General features: G+C 53.3%; 2 protein-coding genes across 2 annotated transcripts; both read left to right on the forward strand.

The window, feature by feature from the left end:
* Positions 1–5,011: 5,011 nt before the first annotated feature.
* LOC149748270 (uncharacterized) lies at positions 5,012–9,457 on the forward strand. Its single transcript, XM_089919233.1, has 4 exons — positions 5,012–7,391; positions 8,027–8,134; positions 8,261–8,332; positions 8,938–9,457. The coding sequence occupies exons 1-4, from the start codon at positions 6,723–6,725 to the stop codon at positions 9,037–9,039; spliced, it is 951 nt and encodes a 316-aa protein (XP_089775359.1). The 5' UTR covers positions 5,012–6,722; the 3' UTR covers positions 9,040–9,457.
* Positions 9,458–16,170: 6,713 nt separating this feature from the next.
* Positions 16,171–18,309, forward strand: LOC149748271 (cathelicidin-4-like). The gene is made up of 4 exons (XM_089919234.1): positions 16,171–16,456; positions 17,093–17,200; positions 17,344–17,415; positions 18,018–18,309. The coding sequence occupies exons 1-4, from the start codon at positions 16,259–16,261 to the stop codon at positions 18,126–18,128; spliced, it is 489 nt and encodes a 162-aa protein (XP_089775360.1). The 5' UTR covers positions 16,171–16,258; the 3' UTR covers positions 18,129–18,309.
* The last annotated feature ends 3,651 nt before the right edge of the window (positions 18,310–21,960 follow it).

Raw genomic sequence — 21,960 nt, forward strand, 5'->3', positions numbered from 1 at the left:
AGGGTCAGGTGTATCAGGAATTTGTGACTTCCTATTAGCCTCTTTTAATCTGGAACATTTCCACAGCTTTCTGAATTTTTTTTTCTAAAAAAGTTTGTGTGTGTGTTTGTGTGTGTGTTTGTGTGTATGTGGAAAGAGGTTGTTGGTTGTTAAGGTGTCAAGATGTGTGTCATGTGTGAGGTGTTGTGAAGTGTATTTGTGAGGGTGTTGGTGTGGGCACAGGTGTGTTTGCTTGTGTATGTGTAATATATATGGTATGTGTGGGGTGTTTTTGGCTATGTATTTGAGTGTAATTTTTGTGATGTGAGGTTGTATAGGAGAAGTGTGGGTGTGAGTTTGTGGGTGTGTGTGTAGGTGTCCGGGTGTCTGAAATGTGTTCGGGGGATGTGTCTGGGTGTGTGTGGGTATGTGTGAAGTTTATGAGGGTGGACTGAGTTTGCATGTGTGTGGATGTGTGTGTAAGAGGAGTGTATAAAGTGTGTGTGTGTGTGTGTGTGTGTGTAGTTCAGGGGTGTGTATGTGTATATATGGCTGTGCAGGGGTGTTGTGAGTGTGGGTGTACAGGCTTATATGTGATTGTAAGGGTGTATGTGTCAGCGTGGTTCTATGGGCATTTGTGGCAGTGTGTTTGTGTGTAATTTATGTAAATGAAAATTTTATGTATTCACTTTAATCTCCAAAAGTTATATTTATACTCATTAAAATATACTTTAAGCAGCATAAACAGAAATAGTGTTTTATTGACTCATTATTCCCAAGGGAAGGGGGCAGCTATGGGGGAAGAATTTGATTGAAGAGTAGAAGCAAGTTACAAATAGAATATAATGCTTATCCTATTACTCAATGTTGTATCTTTTTTTTTTTTTTTTTTTGGCTGCACCAAGCAGCTTGCTGGATCTTAGTTCCCAGAAAGGGATCTAACCCATGCCCCCTGCAGTGGAAACGTGGAGTCCTAACCACTGGACCGCTAGAGAATTCCCTCAATGTTGTGTCTTTAAAATTAAAAAAGACATTTTATTTGGCAATAATTTCGAACTTATGGAAAATATCAAAAATAGACTTAAAACTTTCATATTCTCTATTCCCAGGGTCACCTACATTTTGCCTAAATTGTTTGTTTCTCTCTTTCTCTTTCCCTCCTTCTCTCTTCCTCCCTCTCTGTCTCTCTCAGTGGTTCCTATGTCCCCAGGGTTTGGGTTTTATTCAGCTGTGGTCAGATCACCAGATCGGGAGCCCATCGCCAGTGCAGAGCGAGTTTGTTGCTCACAGTTCCCGGGGGGGGGGGGGGGGGAGGAGCGGGTCGTGCTGGCCCACAGGAGAGGACAGTGACAAGCAGAGAGCCAGGGCGGGGCACTGCGGGGGAAGCCCGTGTGATGTTCTCCAGGGAAGGAATGGACGAGGCTTGAGGGTGAGGCTGACCAGGTTTAGGATCGGCTAGCTTGAGTAATTTCAGTGAGCTGGGGCTGGGGTGTAGGGGCTGCCCAAGTTGTGGATGCCTGACCCTGGGGCTATTAGGACAGGGGGTTAGAGTCTCAGCAGCAGAGAGGGTGGGGTGGGGTGCTGGTCAGTTTGCATGTGAAAAGCAAGCTGAGGGAGAGAGTCTGCTGTCTCTAGGCATCTGCTAACCCTGGGAGGGGATGTGAAAACATCAGAAACAGAAAGTAGAAAACCTGGTTAACACAGGGCTACTTACATAATGTAATCACTGACACATCTGGATTATAACCTCATATCTCAAAGCTCTTTTATACATTCAATTAGTACCGTATTTTTCCCTCTTTTTCTGCCTTCTTTTGATTAAAAAAAAATTATTTATTTATTTTTTAAGATTCTTTTTGTGGGATTTTAGTTCCCTGACCAGGGATCAAACCCGGAGCCCTAACCATCGGACTGCCAGGGAATTCCCCTTTTGAATTGTTTTTATGATTCTTTTTTTTTTTTTTGATTTTTAAAATTTATTTATTTATTTATTTATGGCTGTGTTGGGTCTTCGTTTCTGTGCAAGGGCTTTCTCTAGTTGTGGCAAGCGGGGGCCACTCTTCATCGCGGTGCGCGGACCTCTCACTATCGCAGCCTCTCGTTGCAGAGCACAGGATCCAGACGCGCAGGCTCAGTAATTGTGGCTCACGGGCCCAGTTGCTCCGCGGCATGTGGGATCTTCCCAGACCAGGGCTCGAACCTGTGTCCCCCGCATTGGCAGACAGATTCTCAACCACTGCGCCACCAGGGAAGCCCAATGATTTTTCTTTATGTCTGCTTTTGACCTACTATTTATACTTCTGTTTAAATACTTTTATGTGATTGGCCTAAGGTTTACAGAATACATCTGTAATTAATTGCATCTGTATTCAATAATATATCACTTCAACATGGAGTGGAAGGAGCTTCCCACAATGCACTGACAACATCGTCTAGTGTTTTCACGTGTAGGTGATGTTTTGTTGGTTGGGAAGCCAAAGATTTCCATCTGATGCCTCTGCCTTGTGTGTTATCAACAGTGCAGGAGTGACTGAAAAATAACAATACTCAGAGGCTAGTTTCCACTTTCAAGTTTCTTGACACCATGAGGGTGAATCCACAAAACTGAATCCCTCCAGCAAAGTGAAATTGCTGCCTTTTGCAAAGTAACGAACTTGATGCTCCTGGTACTAGGACTACCCCTGTGCCAAACTTGAAATGCCTATTAAAACCTAGCCCTGGGCTTCCCTGGTGGCGCAGTGGTTGAGAGTCTGCCTGCCGATGCAGGGGTCACAGGTTTGTGCCCCAGTCCAGGAAGATCCCACATGCTGTGGAGCAGCTGGGCCCATGAGCCATGGCCGCTGGGCCTGTGCGTCTGGAGCCTGTGCTCCGCAACAGGAGAGGCCACAACAGTGAGAGGCCCGCATACCGCAAAAAAAAAAAAAAAAAAAAAAAACCTAGCCCTTTTTGGTCTTGTAGTAGAAAAAGCCACACTCCACGGGGCTCTGACCCTATGCACTCCTAATGAGATCTTTGAACACTTCTCTCCAGGCAAGGGTGGTGCTTCAGGCTGTCTTTTTTAGGTTATAAACGTGCTGCTTCAGGACTTCCCTGGTGGTCCAGTGGTTAAGACTCTGCTCTTCCAATGCAGTGGGCACGGGTTTGATCCCTGGTCGGGGAAGTTCCACATGCCATTCGGTGTGGGGAAAAAAAAAAAGTGACTTAATCCAACTATAATGCAGTTAATTAAAAAATATATTTTTAAAAAAAGGTGCCGTTTCAGCCAACACTGGCCTTACCATGTCCTTTAAATTAATCTGTGTTGTTTCATTTGGTGGACATTGCACACAGTCAGGTAGATGATCTTGCTGAATGGTTGTAGAGATAGAGGTTTTAGGATGACCACTACCTCTGACTGTGAGGGGTGCTGCCACCAGGGAAAAGCCACGGTTAGGATGGTGACATTGGGACAAGTGCACAGTGGGAGTCCTCGAGGCTCCCCTGCGCAGCCACATGGTGGCAGCAAAGCAGTTTAGAAGAGAGGGGTGGACGGGCCAGGAGATCACCACACGCCAGCTGTGGACACACAAGTGCTTAAAGAAAGCAACCAGCGGGCTGTACAGACTGCCTCCCGCTCAGGCCAATTTGTCCTAAAGAGCCTTTCCAATGACAGTGTGGGGGACTGAGAATTATGCAGCCTGGAATGGGACACTACCGCCCATTCAGGAGACATCACTAGCTTGTTATTGGGCATTAGTGGATGTTAAGAGCCTAACAGAGAAACACCCCTATCATGGGAAGGGTGAGAAATGGAAACCCCAACAAAATGACTATTTCCCAGAGAAGAGGTAAACGGGGTATTTGGAGCGAAACATCTAGACGGAAACGTGGCAGGTCACGTTCCAGATGTGGCTCTCTCAGATGTGGGGTCTGTGTCAGAGCTTCCTGGGGACTTTGGTCCACCCAGGTTCCTGAAGATGCCTGATCCTTCAAGGCTGAATCAGCTAAGTTAAAGACAAATGTGTGGGCTGTGCCACTGCAGCTGCTCAGCCTCAGAGACACCTGTTTACGCCTGTGCATGAACAAGGGCCTGCTGTTCAGAGTCTCTGACCCTCACCTCCAATTTCGTATGGGAGGAATTTCTCCATGGGGGAGAGGAGGGCCTTCTGTGCAACTGTAAGAAATCTTCCATTTCACAGACAAAGAGAAGGAGGGGCAGCTGGTGAAAGTCTGGTTTAAGTTGACATAGGTGGTCAACAGGTTGGGCAGAGGCCGCAACCGGGGGACCAGAAGCCAGGGCACTCAGCCCTGGCCCTGCTCCTTCTCTTAACCACTCTGCTCTGTTTGCCTGGAATTCCTGGGCTCTGGGGCTGGGATGAGGATGTGTCTAAACACAGGTGAGGCTGTGCTTTGTCCAATTGGGGGTTTTAAGTGCAGAGCATGATGGGAAAGGATGGCTGGCTCAACCAGACTGGACGGGGAAATAGAGGGGAGCTGGGAAAGGTGGGAGCCCCAGATTGGGGACAAGGTGGTGACAACACTCTTGCAGCAGCCTCTGCAGGAGCCTCTGCTCCCATCTCTTGGCTGGTGTGTCCTCTGTTGGGTTAGGAGGGGGCGTGGGGAGAGTGCCCAGGGCCCAGCCTGACCATCTCAGGGCACAGCTACTGTGGCCTCAGAGATCCTCCCTCTCTTAATGCTGCTCTTTTATCCACCCCCCCCACCCCGCTTCATGCTTCCCTCTCCCCCTGCTTCTCTCTCTCTCTCTCTAAGCAAGAGCCTGGAGAGACAACTGCAGGAAAATGGAGCCACGTGGGTTTCTCTGAGGTCATTGTAGCTGGGTTCACGCTCCCTTGCTGCTGAGAGTTCCACCAGAGCAGAGTATTTGCAAGGAAGTCACAGCTAGTGAGAGGCAAACCAAGAATTCAAACACATATCGGCCTGACTCCAGAGTCTAAGGACCTGGGTAGCCCTGGGGACGGCTTTCTGGCCTCTTGATACTAACAGCTGCTCTTAATGGAGCACCAGTTATAGACCAGTTGCTCCCAAGGTCTTTCCCAGGGTTGACTCCTTTATCAGACCTTGTCCTTGAACAACCGGTTGCCTGTACCCATGGAAGGATGGGGAAGGGGACCTCAGTCCTAAGATTTAGGAAATGCAGTGGTGCAGAGGCAGGAAAGCAAAGGGAGGATTACAGACACCCAGTAACCATGTGTATTGCTAATTATTTTCTACTGTAATCACCTTCTTTTCCTCCTTTGACTTGGGGAAAGGACACAACTTGACCAAGAGGCCACTGGGGCAACACCTGGACTATGAAACCCAGTTGCACAGAAGCCCACCTCTCCTTCCTTCTCCAAGGCTGAGTGCGCAACCAGCGCCATCCTTCCCAGTTGCTACCTTCTGAGGTGCCCTGGCCGTGCCCCCAAGAGTCCCGCAGGCCGGCTGAGTCCAGGAGTTACCCCAGGCCTACAACCACATGGTCTTTCCTCCAGAAAACTGTACAAGAATCTCCTTCTTGGCCTGTGGCCCCTCTATTGCTTTGGCCCATGATCTTTCCAGCTGTGTTCTCACCAACTCCCACACTGACCCCCCAGCCTGGTGTCTCATCCACAGCACTGGACAGGGAGCCACTTGGGCTCAAATCAGAAGAGACTTCCTGAGGCTGTGGGAGCCAAGAGGAGGAGGTGCCATTTCTGGATGGAGGTCAGGGCGGAAGGGCAGGGCAAGCAGAGGGACCAGGCGCAGAGATGGGGAAGAGCAGGGGGCTCAGCGCTGTCTGAGTGGCTGCAGTGGATGGGGCAGCCTGACACCTGAGGCCTGCAGGGCAGGGGCTGAGGACAGCAGGGAGCATCAAGACCCAGACCCCGATGCCCCTGCCTCAAGGCAGCGGGGGAAATGGCCCAATCAGTGCTTGGCATGAGCCCCTAGACAATGGTGTGGAGGGCGGACAGTGGTCTGGGGAGAGCCTGGAACCAGAGAAGGTGGAGTCCGGAGGCTGTGGCTACGCTTGCGAGGAGAGAAGACGGTGGTAGGAGCTGGGCTGGGCTGGTGGGAGGCCAGAGGGAGTGTCCTTAGGAGGAAGAAGGAGCAGGTGGGGCTCCCAGGCTTTCAGCTCAGGGCTCCTGCGGCGGCACCCAGCCAATAGCAGCCAACAGCCCAGTGCGGACAACCAGGGGCACTCATGGGAGTCTTGAGCTCAGAGATACAGACCAGTGATTTGTGTCCTTGAAAACTGGTATCTTGAGAAGGGGTGTCCCCAGGAATGTGTGAGGACTGGGAGGAGAAGCAGCCCAGATGCACCTGTGCCAGCCCTGCCTCTTAGGAGGAGGGTCCTTGGAGGAGACCGAGCAGGAGCCACGGGGGAGGCAGAAGGGCACCCAGGAGAGTGGCAGCAGGGGACAATCGGGCAGGGGCAGTTTCAGAACACAGAGTGTCTCCAGTGCCTGTGGATATAAAGACAAGGCTTGAGAGGGGCCTCTGGATCCAGTGAGGGCTGGTCAGCCTGCCGTGGCCTTGAATGTGAGCCTGCAAAGAAGTGTTGTCAGTGGTGTAGATGACCCTTTCTCAGGCTCCTTTGGAGAGGGGCCAGGACAATAGGTCGTGTTTGTCAGGGACCGGGGACAGGACATTTTTAGACTGAGAAAGCAGTGAAGAATCCAGGAGAGGGGACAGACAGAGCTCACTGGCTGAGGGCTGGGCCCAGAGAACAAGATGGTGAGGGCTTGACTGTCTGCCTATGGACTGCTGGATGGGTAAGGCTCTAGATGTGGTTTGTACTGTCCTCCATTCATCAAAGCTTAACTGAGTTCCTACTGGGTTCAAGGCAGTGCCTGAACTTGGAGGTTGCTGTTGAATCACTCCTTTACCCTATTCCTGAGGAGGCCAGAGTGTGGAGGCCGAGGGACGTAAGACACAGCCTGGTCTTCCCTCTCCTGGAGGACTCAACGCTCTTGAGCAACCCTGCCTATGGCACTCCCCATGGGCCCCAGGAGAGGCCAAGATGTTGTCAGGGAGATGGAGAAACCATTTCTTCACCTTCCACAGGAGGCTTCCCGCTCCCACTGCCCAGCAATCCCGTGAGGCAACAGCAGGGGCTGAGGCAAGTCCAGCTCACAGCCGGGGAGGAGATCAGGGATGGGGCAGGTCAGGAAGACGCGTGGTTGGGCCATTGCATCAGGCCCAGGAGGGGCATAAAGGAGGGTCCTGCATGCTGGGAGGAGGCCAACTTGGGGACCATGGAGACTCAGAGGGCCAGCCTCGCCCTGGGGCAGTGGTCACTGTGTCTACTGCTGCTGGAGGTAGTGGTGCCCTCGGCCAGCGCCCAGACCCTAAGCTACAGGGAAGCTGTGCTTCATGCTGTGGATCGTCTCAACGAACGGTCCTCAGAAGCTAATCTCTACCGCCTCCTGGAGCTGGACCCGCCTCCCAAGGCCGTGAGTCAGGAGGACCCTGGGGAGGGGGCTGTCTCCCGCCAGCCATGGCCACACTGTCACCGCCTCTGCTCAGGCTGTACTTCCTGTCAGGAAGGGACTTCTCCCTCTAGGTGGGCTCCCACCTCTTCCAGGAAACCTTCCCAGAGCTGGGTCCCATCCCAGCATGAGGCTTCCTGCCTTAGCATCTCTGCTGTGGGAATAGGCTCTGTGTACACCCTGTTCAGGCTTAAGGGCCTTCTGGGAGCTCCAGGGATAGAGGGTGGTCACTGGCTCTGCCATGTGGCCTCCCTGCTAAAGTCCCCCTGCTCCTCGTTATCTCCCTACCAGGGAGGGCTCTGCTCAGCCTGGAGGTTCCAGTGACATGGTCTTTCCCTGCAGGTGGTCCCTGACTTGCCTCAGCCCCTCCATGGGGAAGGTGTTCTTACCAGAGCTGGTCTGAGGTCCCCTCCTGCTCTCTGTGTGCCCACGAGGCCAGGAGTGGGCTCTGTCCCCTTCCCTTGTGAACCCAGCACCATGCCAGGGGCCAGACACACAGGAGGGGCTGGAGAGGCTGCCATCTAGGTGGGGGCAGGGAGACAGATCAGAGAAGGAAGCATGAGCCCGAGCCCAGTCTCCTTACTTTTATCATTGACCAGGATGGTGACCCGGACACCCCAAAGCCTGTAAGCTTCACAATGAAGGAGACCGTGTGCCCCAGGACATCGCAGGAGCCCCAGGAGAATTGTGACTTTAAGGAGAATGGGGTGAGGCTGGGGGCTGGGGGCTCCCTGGGAGCTGAACAGGGGCTTGGGGACCATTTCCAGCCCCTGGTGTGAGGCTGGGAGGTTATGGTCTGGTGGCTCCAGTTTGACCCGAGCCTCCCCTTCCAGCTGGTGAAACAGTGTGTGGGGACAGTCACTCTGGACCAGGTCAAGGGCCAAATGAACATCACCTGTGATGAGGTGAGTGGCCCCTTCTGAGCTGCAGGGGTTTCTGGGGGCGTTGGACTGTGTAACACCCTTTGGACCAATTACCCGCTGCCCCTTCCAGGGCAGAGAAAGGCCCTCCTACCTGGCCCCTCCCTCACCCGAGCCCCAGGCCTCCAGGACTGGCTCTGCCATCCCTTAGAGCAGTGGTTCTCTAAGTGGCGTCCCACCCGGGAACTTGACAGAAAGGCAGATTCCAGACCCCACTCAGACCTCCTGAATCAGACTCTGGGCTGGGTCCCAGCCATTTGTATTTTCACAAGGCCTCCAGGGGATTCCGACTGTGCTGAATTCTGAGAGGCACTGACTAGAGTAATGTGCTTTCAGCCCCTACTCCCGTCCAGCTTTGCTGGGATAGGGTTGTGACCCTGGGAATCCCCTTGCCATCTGTGGACCCCAGTTTCCTCATCTGTCTGTGGGTGTAGGGATTCAACCTTGTGCTCCAAATGTCATAGCTAGAGGGCAAACTGGGGTCCAAGTCTCCTGGTGTGGTCCTGGAAAGGGGTGTCCAGGTGGGGAGCCGTCTTGTGTTACCCCTCGGTCCATTCTCCACAAGTAACCTGGCTCTTCCTGGTTCACAGCTGCAGAGTGTTGGGAGATTTAGGCGGCTGCGTAACAGGATCCGAAAAGCTTGGCAGAAAATTGGTCCGATAGTTGGCCCACTAATCGGGAGGTATGGGTAAATTGTGGGCCCATGGAAGAATCCTACAGGTGTCTGCCTTGGATCAAGCTTCCGGGCTCTGAAAAATAAAATATTCTGAAAGCAAATTCCTCCATTATTTAATTTCACTTGTCTCGTCTCCTCCCACTTACTGGGACCAAATCCTTAACTATGGGAGGCCTCCTATATGTGCCTGTGTGTGTGCGTGTGTATGTGTGTCTGTCTGTCTATGAGAGTGTGTGTTTTTCTGTGTACGTATGTGATTGCACATGCAAAATAGAGGAATGGTTGTTTTTTCCAGAAGGGCATGTTGTGAGGCAGCAGGGCCAAGAGGTCCAGGACATCGTCTCCATTCTCAGGTCCCTCCCATGCCATGGACCAGGCCATGAACATGCCTAAATGAACACTGACAACAAAAAAAATTGAATATATATATATTTTTTTATTTAAAAAAATTTTATTGAAGTATAGTTAATTTACAATGTTTTTTTTTTAATTGAATATTTTTCATCTCAGCCCTTGAGACGGGAGATGTAATTGGCCCCTGCTGGGAGGTCTGCAGGCCTTGTCAGTGCCTTCAAAAGTGATTGACTGGTAAGAGGGTCTGCTCTTTGACCATTAGACACCTCAGTCCTAAGGTTTAGGAAGTGCAATGGTGCAGAGGCAGGAAAGCAAAGGGAGGATTACAGACACCCAGTAACCATGTGTATTGCTAATTATTTTCTACAGTAATCACCTTCTTTTCCTCCCTTGACTTGGGGAAAGGACACAACTTGACCAAGAGGCCACTGGAGCAACACCTGGACTGTGAAACCAGGTTGCACAGAAGTCCACCTCTCCTTCCTTCTCCAAGGCTGAGTGCGCAACCAGCGCCATCCTCCCCGGTTGCCACCTTCTGAGGTGCCCTGGCCATGCCCCCAAGAGTCCCGCAGGCTGGCTGAGTCCAGGAGCTACCCCAGGCCTCATAACCACATGGTCATTCCTCCAGAAAACTGTACAAGAATCTCCTTCTTGGCCTGTGGCCCCTCTAACACTTTGGCCCATTATCTCTCCCAGTTATTCTCTGTCCATCCTCCAGCACCAGTGCCCTAAGTTCTTTCCCAGGGTTGACTCCTTTATCAGCCCTCATCCTTGATCAGCCACCAGAGGTGTGTGCTTTCCAAGGACAAATTTACTGAGAGAAAAATGGAGGCACAAAGAGACTGAGAGCTTCTTCCCCAAAAGTAAACAGCAAGTGAGGGGCAGAGCTAGGACCTGATGGACTCTGGCTTCAGGGTCTGTGCCCTGGACCATTTTATGGCATGTCAGTCATCAGAACCAACTTCCCCAGGACCTGTCCCATCTGTCCTGACCCCAGGAGAGCAGAAGATCCACTTTCTGGAGGAGTTCCCATTTGTCTTCAGAGGACACTGTCCAGATCTCCTGTTCCTTGTAGAACAGCTGAGAAGGGCACTTTTGGAGCCCGGGTGCTCCTGTCTTCCCTGGCTCAGCTTCTGGTGCCCGTTCTGTGGGAGGGCCTGGGTCAATCCTGAGTTTCCCTTCCTTATTCTTTTTTTTTTGGGGGGGGGGCGCTGCACCGCGTAGCATGCAGGATCTTAGTTCCCCGACCAGGGATCAAACCTGCGCCCCCTGCAGTGGAAGCTCAGAGTCTTAACCACTGGACCACCAGGGAAGTCCCCTGAGCCTCCCTTCTTCAGCTCACAGGGCCGGGTACCCAGCTCTCCACCCCACGTTCGGTGTCTCCGAGCACAGGGGAGCTTGTCCTGAGGAGCAAGGACTCTGGAGATCAGGCCGGCTGGGCTGGGCAGCTGCAGGAGGCTGTTCCAGCCCAGGAAGCAGCCTGCTGTGTGGGCCCCACTGGGCCTGAGCAGGCTGGGGGCAGGGGGGTGCTGGGCTGGAGAGGAGGCCATGGGCCCTGTCACGAGCTCCAGATGCCCCCAGAGTTGGACGGCTGTGGGTGCTGTGGGCGGTGGAAAGAGCATTGGCCCGGGAGTCCAGTCCCAGCCCTGCCACGTGCCCCCACCCACAGCCTTGCTGAGCCCCCTTGTCCCTTGCTCTCCTGGGGCCTGGTTGCCCTTCTAAGCAATGGGAGTTGCTATAGTCAGCGCTGCTACACTTGTGTATGTTTTTGTGTGTTTAGAGCCCTTCTTTATTTCTTAAAGAAGACTTCAGAGAACCAGTAAATCAAAGTGATAAGCACATGTTGTATTTCCCAGGGAATTAAAATTTCCGCCATCTGAGGAACTCCTGAAGCAGGTACTTGGAGCTCTTCCTGCCATGACTGTATTTTGGGGGCTGGGGGCAGGGCCAGCGTCACGAGTGTGTCACCAGTGCAGTCACACAGGCCCCTGTGCTCAGAAGGGCTTGGTACATGGTAATGACTTATTCTTTTTTTTTTTTTTTTTTAACATCTTTATTGGAGTGTAATTGCTTTACAATGGTGTGTTAGTTTCTGCTTTATAACAAAGTGAATCAGCTATACATATACATATATCCCCATATCTCTTCCCTCTTGCGTCTCCCTCCCTCCCACCCTCCCTATCCCACCCCTCTCGGTGGTCACAAAGCACCGAGTTGATCTCCCTGTGCTTTGCGGCTGCTTCCCACTAGCTATCTGTTTTACATTTGGTAGTGTATATATGTCCATGCCACTCTCTCACTTTGTCGCCGCTTACCTTTCCTCCTCCCCGTATCCTCAAGTCCATTCTCTAGTAGGTCTGCGTCTTTATTCCCGTCTTGTCCCTAGGTTCTTCATGACAATTTTTTTTTTTTTTAGATTCCATATATATGTGTTAGCATACGGTATTTGTTTTTCTCTTTCTGACTTACTTCACTCTGTATGACAGACTCTAGGTCCATCCATCTCACTACAAATAACTCAATTTTGTTTCTTCTTATGGTTGAGTAATATTCCATTGTATATATGTGCCACATCTTCTTTATCCGTTCATCTGTTGATGGACACTTAGGTTGCTTCCATGTCCTGGCTATTGTAAATAGAGCTTCAATGAACATTGTGGTACATGACTCTTTCTGAATTATGGTTTTCTCAGGGTATATGCCCAGTAGTGGGATTGCTGGGTCATATGGTAGTTCTATTTTTCATATTTTAAGGAACGTCCATATTGTTCTCCATAGTGGCTGTATCAATTTACATTTCCACCAACAGTGCAAGAGGGTTCCCTTTTCTCTACACCCTCTCCAGCATTTATTGTTTGTAGATTTTTTGATGATGGCCATTCTGACCGGTGTGAGATGATATCTCATTGTAGTTTTGATTTGCATTTCTCTAATGATTAATGATGTTGAGCATTCTTTCGTGTGTTTGTTGGCAATCTGTATACCTTCTTTGGAGAAATGTCTATTTAGGTCTTCTGCCCGTTTTTGGATTGGGTTGTTTGCTTTTTTGATATTGAGCTGCATGGGCTGCTTGTAAATTTTGGAGATTTGACTTATGCGTGAGGTCTTGAAATTCCCATGATTTTGCACCAGGGACCCCACGTTCTCATTTTGCAGATGACGTAGCCGGTCCTGGCCAGTGGTGACTCCACACTTGTCACAACACAGGAAGGAGGTCCTGGAAGCCATTCTGAGAGAACTTATTTCCCTGGGTACTTGACTTGAAAATGCCTGAGTCCTTGCCCTCAGCCGTGAGCAGTCAGAGGACAGGGGAGAGCCCAGGAAGGGAAGGAAGAGAGTGGGAATACAGAGCAGAAGGGGACCCCCAGAACAGCCCTTCGGTGCCTCTGGAGGGGCAGTTTCTGCCTTCCCAGGGCATCTATGACCAGATGCATTGACCTTCACTAAGACAAGCCAGGCTGTGGGGAGGGACTGCAGAGGCACCCAGGAAAGGTGAAGCTGTGTGGGCCTCGTGTGCAGTGCACCGTCTCACTCCATCCTGCTGGAAGCTGGGGTCCACATAGGCCTGACCTGCTTCCTGCTTGCAGCACATGGTCTCTTGGAGGCCGACCCTGAGACCCTGGGGTTTGCAGGTCTTTGTTCTGGTAGAAGAAAGAGGGAGGATGTGCCTTCTCAGATGTACCTGAGGCATCCAGAGTCCCCTCTGGGGAGAGGACACCCTCTTAGGCTCTCTGGGGGCAGGCCTGGCCTGCGCCCCTAGCTGCCCTGTCTATACCCATGTCCCCAGTAAAATCCCACTCAGGGGAATGGTACTCACGCCCACCAGTCTGCTACATGTCTGGGGCTGGCCCTAAGCCTGATCCTCTTCTGCAAAGCTCAGGCACCCTCCCACTCAGCCTCCACCTGGGCCCGGCTCACCTTGTCACACAGCCCCAGATGCTGCGGAGAGGAGCTGGTTAGGCGTTTGATCAAGGTGGGGTAGTGCTGCCCTCCTGCTAGCTGCTCTCCTTCTCCAAGGCCCGTGCCTGGGAAATCCCAGCCTAGCTGAGGGCTTTCCAGGAGGACATAATCTCCCCAGCTCTTTGCTTCACATGAAGTGGTACAAGGGAAAAGAGGAAGCTGACCCTGAGCAGAGGGTCCTGACCTTCATCCCTGACCCAAATTCCCACCCTCACAGCAGCCATGGCTGCCTTCCCTGCTCACTGCAGAGGGCAGGAGGGGGGTCTGAATTCCAGCCCCTTGTCCCTGTAGAAGGGCGAGCGTGGTGGGTTGAGTCGGGGGCAGTTGATCCACGTCCAGGTCTGTCATTTTTCAGAGGGTGGGAGGGCCTTGTTGGAATGATATTGCCTGTGGGTCTCATTTTACTTATCAGCTGGTCAAATCAGAGAGCTAGTGGGTGTCCCCACAGTTGGGGACACAGCAGCCTAGGGTCCAGTTCTCTTTCCCATAAAGTGTCTGGACAGGAAGGATGGCTGAGAGGAGCAAAGGAGTGGGTGATGTAGGGTCAGGGCTCATACATGACTTTGTTGGGGTGAAGGGTACATGAGGATTTCTCAAGGACCAGATGTGGAGTCAGGGGCAACCTGCCTGGGGACAAGGGCTGTGATGCCTCTCCTGAGAAGACCTCCGCTCTGATAGGCTATAAGGACTAAACCAGGAAAGCCAGATGCTGGAGGCATGAAAGGCAGGCCCCCCATTACAGGAAGTGCAGTGTGAGGACCTGGCAGAGGACCCTACACGGGATCCAGGGAGGATGGAGAAGGGGACTTCAGTCTGAAGGGTGAGCAAATGGAAAGGCCCAGAGACAGGAATGCACAGGGAGGGTTTCATAATACCCAGTAACCATGTGTATTGCTAATTATTTGCTACTGTAATCACCTTATTTTCCTCCCTTGACTTGGGGAAAGGACACAGCTTGACCAAGAGGCCACTGGGGCAACACCTGGACTGTGAAACCAGGTTGCACAGAAGCCCACCTCTCCTTCCTTCTCCAACGCTGAGTGCGCAACCAGCGCCATCCTTCCCGGTTGCCACCTTCTGAGGTGCCCTGGCCATGCCCCCAAGAATCCCGCAGGCCGGCTGAGTCCAGGAGCTACCCCAGGCCTCACAACCACATGGTTATTCCTCCAGAAAACTGTACAAGAATCTCCTTCTTGGCCTGTGGCCCCTCTATTGCTTTGGCCCATGATCTTTCCAGCTGTGTTCTCACCAACTCCCACACTGACCCCCCAGCCTGGTGTCTCATCCACAGCACTGGACAGGGAGCCACTTGGGGTCAAATCAGAAGAGACTTCCTGAGGCTGTGGGAGCCAAGAGGAGGAGGTGCCATTTCTGGATGGAGGTCAGGGCGGAAGGGCAGGGCAAGCAGAGGGACCAGGCGCAGAGATGGGGAAGAGCAGGGGCTCAGCGCTGTCTGAGTGGTTGCGGTGCATGGGGCAGCCTGACACCTGAGGCCTGCAGGGCAGGGGCTGAGGACAGCAGGGAGCATCAAGACCCAGACCCCGATGCCCCTGCCTCAAGGCAGCGGGGGAAATGGCCCAATCAGTGCTTGGCATGAGCCCCAGACAATGGTGTGGAGGGCAGACAGTGGTCTGGGGAGAGCCTGGAACCAGAGAAAGTGGAGTCCGGAGGCTGTGGCTGCGCTTGCGAGGAGAGAAGACGGTGGTAGGAGCTGGGCTGGGCTGGTGGGAGGCCAGAGGGAGTGTCCTTAGGAGGAAGAAGGAGCAGGTGGGGCTCCCAGGCTTTCAGCTCAGGGCTCCTGCAGTGGCACCCAGCCAACAGCAGCCAACAGCTCAGTGCGGACAACCAGGGGCACTCATGGGAGTCTTGAGCTCAGAGATAGAGACCAGTGATGTGTGTCCTTGAAAACTGGTATCTTGAGAAGGGGTGTCCCCAGGAATGTGTGAGGACTGAGAGGAGAAGCAGCCCGGATGCAGCTGTGCCAGCCCTGCCTCTTAGGAGGAGGGTCCTTGGAGGAGACCGAGCAGGAGCCACGGGGGAGGCAGGAGGGCACCCAGGAGAGTGGCAGCAGGGGACAATCGGTCAAGGGCCATTTCAGGAGGACAGAGGCGTCTCTAGAATCCGTATAGTTGAAGACAAGGCTTGAGTGTGAATTTGGATCCAGTGAGGACTGGCCAGCCTGCAGTGGCCTTGAGTGTGAGAGGCGGCACTGAATTGGGGTCCCAGTGCAGATGACCCCTCCCATGCTTGGTTGAGGAGGGGTCAGGGGGACAGGCCATGTCTGGTGGGGACCCGTGGAGAACTATTTAACCGAGAAAACAGTGAGGATGAATCCAGGACAGGAGACAGAGGGAGCCAAGCCCCTGACTGGCTGAGGGCTGGGCCCGGAGGACAGGATGCTGGAGGTTGAAGTCTGCCTAGGGACAGGCTGGGCGGGTAAGACTCTAGAAGGAGTTGGTACTGTCCTTCATTCATCAAACTTTAACTGAGTGCCTCTAGGGTTCCAGGCAGTTCCTGGAGTTGGAGGTCGGTGTTGAATACACTCCTTTACCCTGTTCCTGCGGAGGCCAGAGTGTGGAGTCAGAGGGGACGTAAGACAGAGCCTGGTCTTCCATCTCCTGGAGGACTCAATGTTCTTGAGCAACCCTGCCTATGACACTCCCCATGGGCCCCAGGAGAGGCCAAGATGTTGTCAGGGAGATGGAGAAACCATTTCTTCACCTTCCACAGGAGGCTTCCCGCTCCCACTGCCCAGCAATCCCGTGAGGCAACAGCAGGGGCTGAGGCAAGTCCAGCTCACAGCTGGGGAGGAGATCAGGTGTGGGGCAGGTCAGGAAGACGCGTAGTTGGGCCATTGCATCAGGCCCAGGAGGGGCATAAAGGAGGGTCCTGCATGCTGGGAGGAGGCCGACTTGGGGACCATGGAGACTCAGAGGGCCAGCCTCGCCCTGGGGCGGCGGTCACTGTGGCTACTGCTGCTGGGACTAGTGGTGCCCTCGGCCAGCGCCCAGGCCCTCAGCTACAGGGAAGCTGTGCTCCATGCTGTGGATCGCCTCAACGAACGATCCTCAGAAGCTAATCTCTACCGCCTCCTGGAGCTGGACCCGCCTTCCAAGACCGTGAGTCAGGAGGGCCCAGGGGAGTGGGCTGTCTCCCGCCAGCCCTGGCCACACTGTCACCCCCTCTGCTCAGGCTGTACCTCCTGTCAGGAAGGGACTTCTCCCTCTAGGTGGGCTCCCACCTCTTCCAGGAAACCTTCCCAGAGCTGGGTCCCCTCCCAGCATGAGGCTTCCTGCCTTAGCATCTCTACTGTGGAAACAGGCGCCGTGTACACCCTGTTAGGGCTTAAGGGACTTCTGTGAGCTCAAGGGATAGAGGGTGGTCACTGGCTCTGAGATGTGACTACCCTGTTTTGAGTCCGCTCTGCACTTCTTTGTTCCCTACTTGGGAGGGCTGTGCTCGGCCTATAGGTTCCGGTGACAAGATCTCCCCCTGCAGGCGACCCCTGACTTCCCTCAGCCCGTCAGAGGTGCAGGTGTTCTCATCAGAGCTGGTCTGAGGTCCCCTCCTGCTCTCTGTGTGCCCACGAGGCCAGGAGTGGGCTCTGTCCCCTTCCCTTGTGAACCCAGCACCATGCCAGGGGCCAGACACACAGGAGGGGCTGGAGAGGCTGCCATCTAGGTGGGGGCAGGGAGACAGATCAGAGAAGGAAGCATGAGCCCGAGCCCAGTCTCCTTACTTTTATCCTTGACCAGGATGGTGACCTGGACACCCCAAAGCCTGTAAGCTTCACAATGAAGGAGACCGTGTGCCCCAGGACGACCCAGCAGCCCCCGGAGCAGTGTGACTTCAAGGAGAATGGGGTGAGGCTGGGGGCTGGGGGCACTGGAGGATGCTTCCCAGGGATGTGAACAGGGGGCTTCCGGGAAGATTTCCAGCCCCTGTGCTGAGTTTGGGAGGTGATGGCCCGGGGGGTTCCAGTTTGACCTCGAGCCTCCCCTTCCAGCTGGTGAAACAGTGTGTGGGGACAGTCACCCTGGACCAGTCCAAGGACCAATTTGACATAAACTGTAATGAGGTGAGTGCCCCTTCTGTGTTATGGAGCTGATAATGGGGTGGGTTGTGGAACATCCTTTGGACCAAATACCCGTTTCCCCTTCGAGGGCAGAGAAGGGCCCTCCTACCCTGGCCCCTCTCTCACCTGAGCCCCAGGCCTCCAGGACTGGCTCTGCCATCCCTTAGAGCAGTGGTTCTCTAAGTGGGGTCCCACCCGGGAACTTGACAGAAAGGCAGATTCCCAGGCCCCACTCAGACCTCCTGAATCAGACTCTGGTCTGGGGCCCAGCCATTTGTATTTTCACCAGGCCTCCAGAGGATTTTGACTGCTGAATTCTGAGAGGCACTGACTGGAGTAATGTGCTTTCAGCCCCTACTCCCATCCAGCTTTGCTGGGATGGGCTTGTGATCCTGGGAAGACCCTTGCCATCTGTGGGCCTCAGTTTCCCCATACGTCTGTGGCTGTAGGGATTCATCTACATGCTCCAAAGGTCACAGCTTAAGGCTGAACAGGGCCCAGTGCTCCTGGTGTGTCCGTTAGGGGGTTGTTCATGTGGGGAGGAAGGGTTATCATCTTGACCCCTGCCTAGTCACAAAAGAAATAAATTTCATTGTGGTTCACAGCTTCAGAGTGTCAGGAGAATTCCTTTCTGGCCTATACCTTTGCGATGGCAATGGCCACCCCCATGGTTCCCGCCAAGTTTCCCCATTCCAAGGATTTCCAGAAAACGGTGAAGGATTGCCTGATGTCACACCCATTAAGGGCTTTTGGTGAACCCTGAGCCCAGGGAAGAGTCCTGAGGGTCTGATAAGTTCTGGCTCTGAGTTCTGGACGGTGAAAAATAAATTCTTGTGAAAATAACTTCCTCCAGGCTTCAATTTCAATTTTCTCGTTCTTACCACTTACTGGGACCAAGTCCTTACCTCTGGGATGCCTCCTCTGTGTGTGTGTGTGTGTGTGTGTGTGTGTGTGTGTGTGTGAGAGAGAGAGAGAGAGAGAGAGAGAAAGAGAGAGAGAGAGAGAGAGAGAGATCACTCCTGTAAACACAGTCGTGGGTGAGGCCCCTGTTCCTTCCAGGAGGACATGGGGAGAGGAAGCAGGGCCAACAGCGTCTCCATTCTCGGGTCCCTCTCGTGCCCTTCACACACCTCTGCCCTCCTCCTCCAACACCCAGTAGGGACTTAAGGAGACCTGCTCTGTGTGCAGTGCTGGTGGGGATGCGGTCCCTGCTCACATGGAGGTGACAGTCCGGAGGGGCCAGACATTTGTTAAACACTCACAGAGACACAGTTCAGTCTTAGGGCTAAGCCTACAGTTACAATGCCCATAGCGTTCCATTTCTCCTTGACAATCTGAAGTCTGGAAAATCCTACTCCTCCTGGCTTTTCCTCTGGCATTGAACACATCACTGTTTCTTTAGCTGAGTCCGAGATTTCAGTGGTGGGCTTGTGTTTAGGGAACTACCTGCTACAAAAATATGCAGCATTAAAAAGAAGCATCCTGAGTTGTAGAGAACAAACCTATGGACACCAAGGGGGAAAGTGGCGGGAGAGGGTTGTGGTCGTGGTGGTAGGATGAACTGGGAGATTGGGATTGACATATATACACTAATATGTATAAAATAGATAACTAATAAGAACCTGCTGTATAAAAAAATAAATTAAATTAAATTAAAAAAAAAGAAGGATTCTGTTCATCAGGGTGAAGAGCTCTGCATGAATGTGAAAGACATACAGAGTGACACATGGGTCACATCTCTGTGTGCCTGGGTGTTTCAGACACTATGCACATCCTGCCCCCTCCCCATTCTCTAGCTGACCTTTGCTCTGGGGCAGACTGGAAACACTGGGGATTCTGAACGCAGGGAGCAGCCTCAACCAACCATTGGGGGGACTCAGTGGAAAAATACCTCCTCTTCCTCACTCCTTGGGGGGTCCACTCCCAGACATGTCACACCTCCCCCTGAGGTCCCCAGCTGGCTTGAGCCCCTGTCGCCCACTTCTGTGACCTGTTCATTGACACGTCCTCTTCTGACTCAGGTCCTGCCCTTTCTCCCTTCTCTACACTCGTGCTGGCACTTTCTGGAATCACCTCCCAAACAAACTACTTCCACTAAATGCTTGTCTTAGGTCTGCTTGTGGGCCAACCTGTACCAAGACACAGATTCCCCGCTCTGAGAGGGACAGAGGACAGGATCTCACAGAGCACTTACTTTGTTACCTGTCAGGCTTGTCTCCTCTTGGTGAGCAGGTGGGGCTGATCTCAGGCAGGTTAGAGGAACCTCATGCTTCTCACTCTACATCAACCCAAGCTGAGGAAGGAATCCCTGCATAGGAAACCCAGGGGGCTGTGTTGTGTCTGTGCCAGAGGATACAGGCTTGCCAGAGCCAGTTGTTAAATGGTCAGGATTTTCTGAGCTGGTTGTTAAACTCTTGGTAGCTTGAAATCGGCCTTGATGGAAGTACTTACACCATGGAAATCAGCAAATGCTACATGTCAGGCCCATCACAGCTGGCACATCCCTGACCAACCTGAGAGAGGGATCACTCATCAGGATGATATGGGTCTGTGCTGATCACATCTGTTTCCAATTTCCTCCCATGACTGCCCATCCTGCTACCATGGCAACACTTTTCTATCCTCAGCCCTGCCTTGTCCTTTCATATTTTACATCGGAGTTGGCCAGATGTGCCTTGCCATGATGAGGCCCTCAACATGCATATGTGACCACTGATAGTGGAAAGGGTTGGATGCTTACATTGTTTTCATCTCCACCCTTGACCAGGGAGCCAAAGTGGTCCCTGGCAGGGAGGTCTGCAGGCCTTGTCAGTGCTTTCTAAAGTGATTGGCTGGTGAGAGTGTCTGCTGTGTGACCACTGGGCCCCTTACCCGTGAAAGAACAAGTATCAGACCCTTCCACAAATGGCTTTGAGCATCAGGCCAGGGCAGTAGCCAACAGAGGAGGGGAGAGAGAATGGAAGGAGGGTTGTCCAAGAGGCTGGCAGAGTGCGGGGCTGACTGGGATGGAGTTACTGCAGACAGGATGAAGCAGGTTGACTCCCTGACAGGCTGGACAATGCAGCGGGGGGGTGGGGAGCTTCCAGAGAGCATGGTCATGGTCTGGTCAGTGTCCTGGTGTAGGTATGCGATGCGGGTGGGGGGAGATGAAAGTTCAGTCTTTACCAGGTTGGCTCTTAGGTGCCAGGGGGATGCTGGTCCCTGCGCGGGGCACTGGGCAGTAGGTGCTGTGAGTGCGCTGCCCAGATCCCCCTCACTGGGCGGCTGCCGCCCCCGCACTCCCCCCATCCCCCAGCTGTTTGAAATGTGCAATACGGATGCTAATGGCTCACAGGTGCCCCCTTCACAGCTGCCTTCACAGCCTCCCAGGAGATGCCTGGGGGGTTGTGTCCCCTCTGCCCTCAGCCTGTGGATGGGGACTGACTATGAGGGGACCTCAAAGCCCAGCCCCCGCCTCAGTCAGTCCTAAAGCAGGGGTTCCAGGCTTTTGTGGGTGAGGCTGAAGCTCGTCTCAGGGTAGAGCACGTCCCTGCTCAGCTCCTTCCTCTGCCCTATCCTGCTCCCCTCCGCCTCCCTCCTCCTGACAACACTCCTCAATAAATCAGATGCCTCTCACTTCCCAGCTGAGGCCCTGCTTCTAGGGAACGTGGCCTGTGATGGTGGTGGAGCTGTGCAGAGTTCACCCACTCGTCCCAGGTGGGTCAGGCGCGGGGCCTGATGTGGAGAGAAGAGAGAAGAGCCCGAGGCGTCCAGGGTGGTGGTGCAGGAGGGGAGTGGGGTGGGCGTGGTGCTGTAAGCCAAGGGGCATTGAGGATTTTACAAAGTGGCCAGAGTAGGACAGGAGCCCACGAGGCCCAGGGAGATGACTCCTAATATTTTCCTATTGTTTGTGCAGATGTGAAGGCCGCTAACTTCAGTGGGGGGCAGCACAGAAGCCAAACACAGCGAGTGGAGGAGAGCAAGAGGTAAGGAAGAGGGAGGGAATGAGTGAGGACAAGGAGGGGCTTCTCCATCCCCCAGACCCCTGCTGTGCCAAGGAGGGAATCTGGGCTGTAATCAGGCAAGGTCCTTGTGGACCCTGCCCTTGAGCCCCACCAGTGAGGTCTCAGGAGTTAGTTTGGGGGCTCCCGAGACGGGACAGGGGACTCCAGGTCAGCCTCAGTGGGGCAGAGGGAGAGAATTCTGAGGGGTCTAGATGTCTGAAAGGAATTGCTCTCCTGCCCGTGTGGCCCTGAGCAGGAGAATTGATCTTTCTGGGCCTCTGTCTCTCTATCTGTAATTGGGAACAACATTATCTCCTTTAAGGGGTTGGTCTGTCATTTAGGTAGAGAAGGAAGTTCAAGGACCTCATAGGGGCCAAATGTGAATCTCAGAGGGTGAGAGAGTCAAGGAGACAATAGTTAGAGTGTGTTAGTCTCAGGGCACAGTGCCGGCTCGTCTGTCAGTGCAGGGACCCAGAGAGACACTTGGAATCCCCATCAGAGCAGGAGGAGATGAATTAAATGCAGCCCATGCACACAGTGGACTTCCCTGAGGGCACCGAACTGG

The sequence above is a fragment of the Delphinapterus leucas genome, chromosome 10 (assembly GCF_059928025.1).
Source record: "Delphinapterus leucas isolate spDelLeu-1000000601 "Yukka" chromosome 10, BTC_Dleu_Yukka2, whole genome shotgun sequence".
Taxonomy (NCBI): domain Eukaryota; kingdom Metazoa; phylum Chordata; class Mammalia; order Artiodactyla; family Monodontidae; genus Delphinapterus; species Delphinapterus leucas.